At 38.3% G+C, this 3,287-nt stretch overlaps 1 protein-coding gene across 2 annotated transcripts in view; it reads right to left on the reverse strand.

Moving 5' to 3' along the window:
• Positions 1-2,260: 2,260 nt before the first annotated feature.
• The window catches only part of LOC101292738 (zinc finger A20 and AN1 domain-containing stress-associated protein 8-like), a 3,971-nt gene continuing 2,944 nt past the window's right edge, over positions 2,261-3,287 (reverse strand). Inside the window, exon 3 of one of the 2 annotated variants that reach the window (XM_004306475.1) lies at positions 2,261-3,045. In XM_004306475.1, coding sequence (XP_004306523.1) covers positions 2,524-3,030 — 507 coding nt within the window. In that variant the 5' untranslated portion in view covers positions 3,031-3,045 and the 3' untranslated portion in view covers positions 2,261-2,523. The remainder of the gene's footprint in view (positions 3,046-3,287) is intronic. The other variant, XM_004306476.1, reaches the window with a different exon arrangement.

A 3,287-nucleotide genomic window follows, 5' to 3' on the forward strand; every position in this document is an offset into this window, starting at 1 on the left:
AAATAATAATAATGAGTCATTACTTCCGCACACAAAAAGAAAAAAACAAATATCTCTATTATATATTTATATTTTGTTGTAAAGTCATTTCAAATATGGTACTTTCAAATATCAACTTTAAACATAGCATTTGATTGATAAGTAAGAAACACTACTAGTCATTGTTACGAGTGCTATAAAGCTGCTATACAATTTATAGTGATGATTTATGATTTACCCTAAAGTTATCACACATAAAGAACGCTTTAAAAGCAATTTGTCACTTCAATTTTTCCTTTAGATTATCCTAACTTCAAATAAAAGCTGCCTCAAGGATGCCTAGACAATTTCTTATGGCATCTTTTTCTATTAATTGTTTTAGTATGCAGTATATGATTTTTTTTTTTTTTGGGTCTGATAATTGAGCCTATAAGATTCTTAATTCGTTGAGAAAATAAAATACAAAAGAAAAACAAAATTAAATTTCTTATGTTTCTGTTTTTTATTTTCTCCCAACTTTTAAAAATAACAACCAAGAGTCCTGGGCCACATGATGTAAGTAATTTTGTTTGTTATGAACATCATGAAATTAATCACCAAATTAGGGAAGAATTAGAAAGAGAGGGATATTTTTGTGTCATGGGTGTCATCCACTAAGAAGCTGATATTATTTTTCGATTGATGCAAATATTTTATTTGGTTTATTGATTGTGTAGGCGCGTGTTGCATTGCATGGGATCGGAGAAGACAGAGACAAGTGGAAGGGCAAAATGGGAAATGGCGAGACAGACAAGCGCAATTTCTCGCGTCCCGGCCCCCAGCAATATATAAATAGCAAGCCGCCCCATCTGACCGCTTTCGCTTTCTTTCTGTTCTCGTCCGTCCGACGCCACACGCGTCTGCTTCCCTCTCGGTTTCCATACGCGCCACTTCCGACCTAAATTCATACGTAATTTCATTTTCACCTATTTTCCCAGGTTTACGTTTACGCATGCGTTGACTTCCATATTTAGAGCCTACAGATTGATACTAACATTTCTAGTACGATTACATGTCTGTGCAAAATGCCAATATACACTATTTTGATATATTATATTTAAGAAGTTACATTAGGATATGTACTCTATATATAGTGGGTTGAGATGATAGACGATGAACAATATCTTCAATGTGCTATGTTCAGAATTTTGATGCAAAGTCAGACTTGACTTCCTATAGTTACGAGTCACAAAAAAGAATCATATTCTATTAACATAATTTTATTTTTAGTTTTCTAGATTGAAAAATATCCTAAGCATGTGGGTCCCTGATAAATAGACAATGCATTATGTTCCTACGTGGAGTTTCTGGAATTTTCCCACTTGGTTTATGGCACTGGTTAAGAAAATGATCGAGTGGCAAGTTCTATTTTGTCAAAAAAGTCATCTAACGAAGTTGGTCTAATAAAAACATGCTAGACTTAAAATGAGACGTACGTTGTTAGTTTGTAATATGAGATGAGGTATTTGATTCGAACTCTAGTTTATGAAAAACATCTATTATGACTTATAGTACTCCACATTTGACGTACTTAGCCACTATCCTAATACTGTGTAGCCCGGCGTACGATTCTCAGAAGTCATGACACCAAGATCCAAGGTAAAAAAAGAAAAGAAAAAGATTTGTTCTTATTTTCAGAGAAAATTCCAAGTCCATTTCGGGAGCACGGTGACGGTGTCTATAGGAGATGAGATAACAACTTGTTACGAGAAAGTCAAACACGGTTAGACAGACGGCTGAGATCGGAAATTACACGGTGTTCCTGCAAGTGGGGGCAAAAGCGTCGGTCACAGATGACCCATGGGCCATGCCCACCCTGGCGCGTGAGGACCCTCGTCTTCCATTATATTATGAAATCCTATGATTAATCTTTTTTGTTTTATTGAGGTACTGAACATGTGTGAGAAATGCAACTCCAGGTCTGGAGTCCAAGCCTCAACTTGGCATTGCTTATTATGAACAAAGCTGCTTAATTTACAACTTTAATAGTACAATATATATTGTGTAAAATGTAAAATAAAGCCCGCTTATCCCAAGCTCGGCCGGAGTCGGAAAACGAATCTCCAAATTCGTATTTGCCACGGCAAATAAGCCGATCATGAATGGCCTGGGAAACGGTTCGCTAGAATGGTCTATTAACTCTATATTAGTTTTGTGCATGTGAGAACTTGAATAAACCGTTACACACATAACACTGGGAATCTGTTGCTATCAGAAGCAAAGAGCAGGCAAGGTGCTTAAATCAAAACATAACCATCAAACTTAACAAGCAAGCAAACTATCCATAAAAACAGCCAAGCGGAGAGCCTCTCAGCTCTTGCTGAAAGCAGGGATTATAACACACATTGTTCCTGTCATTATGAAACATGCCCGAGACAGCTTCCAATCATCTATAACTCAGAATAACAACAATAACTTAATAGACGCAGAGGTCACAAGGATGGAAATCAGAGCATGGTGTGCAATAATACATCATAGAGGAATGCTCCTTCAGAGGCCGCTTGTTCATATTTTATCCAGCTTTTCAGCCTTGACAACAGGGTTGGCTTTTGCTATAGCATCCTGCGCAGCAGCTCGATAGTCATATTGACAGGCATGTTTATCAGAGTAGCGATGAACTGCACAGAATAGATGTCCACATCGGCAATTGAACCCAGTCAGACCAACACGTTTCCTGCAAGTGTTGCACCGGGTGGGAGTCTCTTTCACCTTCTCCTCATTGTTTGGAGGCGGAGTACTGGATGCCTCTGTTGAGATAAGAGGCAAATCTGGCGAACCAGCTTGGACATCTAAAGTCACAGCAGGCTTCTTTCCCCAGTTATTGGGAGTGGCATTCACAGCACTTTCAATGGACACTGCAGCGACTTTGGCCTGTTCTTGCTTCAGTACCAAGTCCTTGTGGCATTTGGAACACAAGTTCATGGTTGCTGCACTTCCAAAGAATCCACAGTTATTGGCACAAAGTTTGGGAGCTTCTGGAGGCGCTTGGCATCCTGTCTCGTTGTGCTCCATCCTCTTGAAATATTCCTGCACTACAATCCTCTCAGTTTTGCAATAAGGCAACCAAAGGCAGAAACAAAAAACTAATACTAATACAAATGAGCAATCCAACGTGTAGTAGAGTTAGTTACATGTTTTACAAAAGAGCAAGAGATAGCATCATATCTCAAGAGAAAATGACTTTTTAACTACAACTGTGACAGTGCCATGCAGACATCATCCTAAGAATTACCTATATTCAGCTTCCCTCAACTCAATTCAGCCATTCA

Source organism: Fragaria vesca, linkage group LG7 (assembly GCF_000184155.1).
Source record: "Fragaria vesca subsp. vesca linkage group LG7, FraVesHawaii_1.0, whole genome shotgun sequence".
Taxonomy (NCBI): Eukaryota; Viridiplantae; Streptophyta; class Magnoliopsida; order Rosales; family Rosaceae; genus Fragaria; species Fragaria vesca.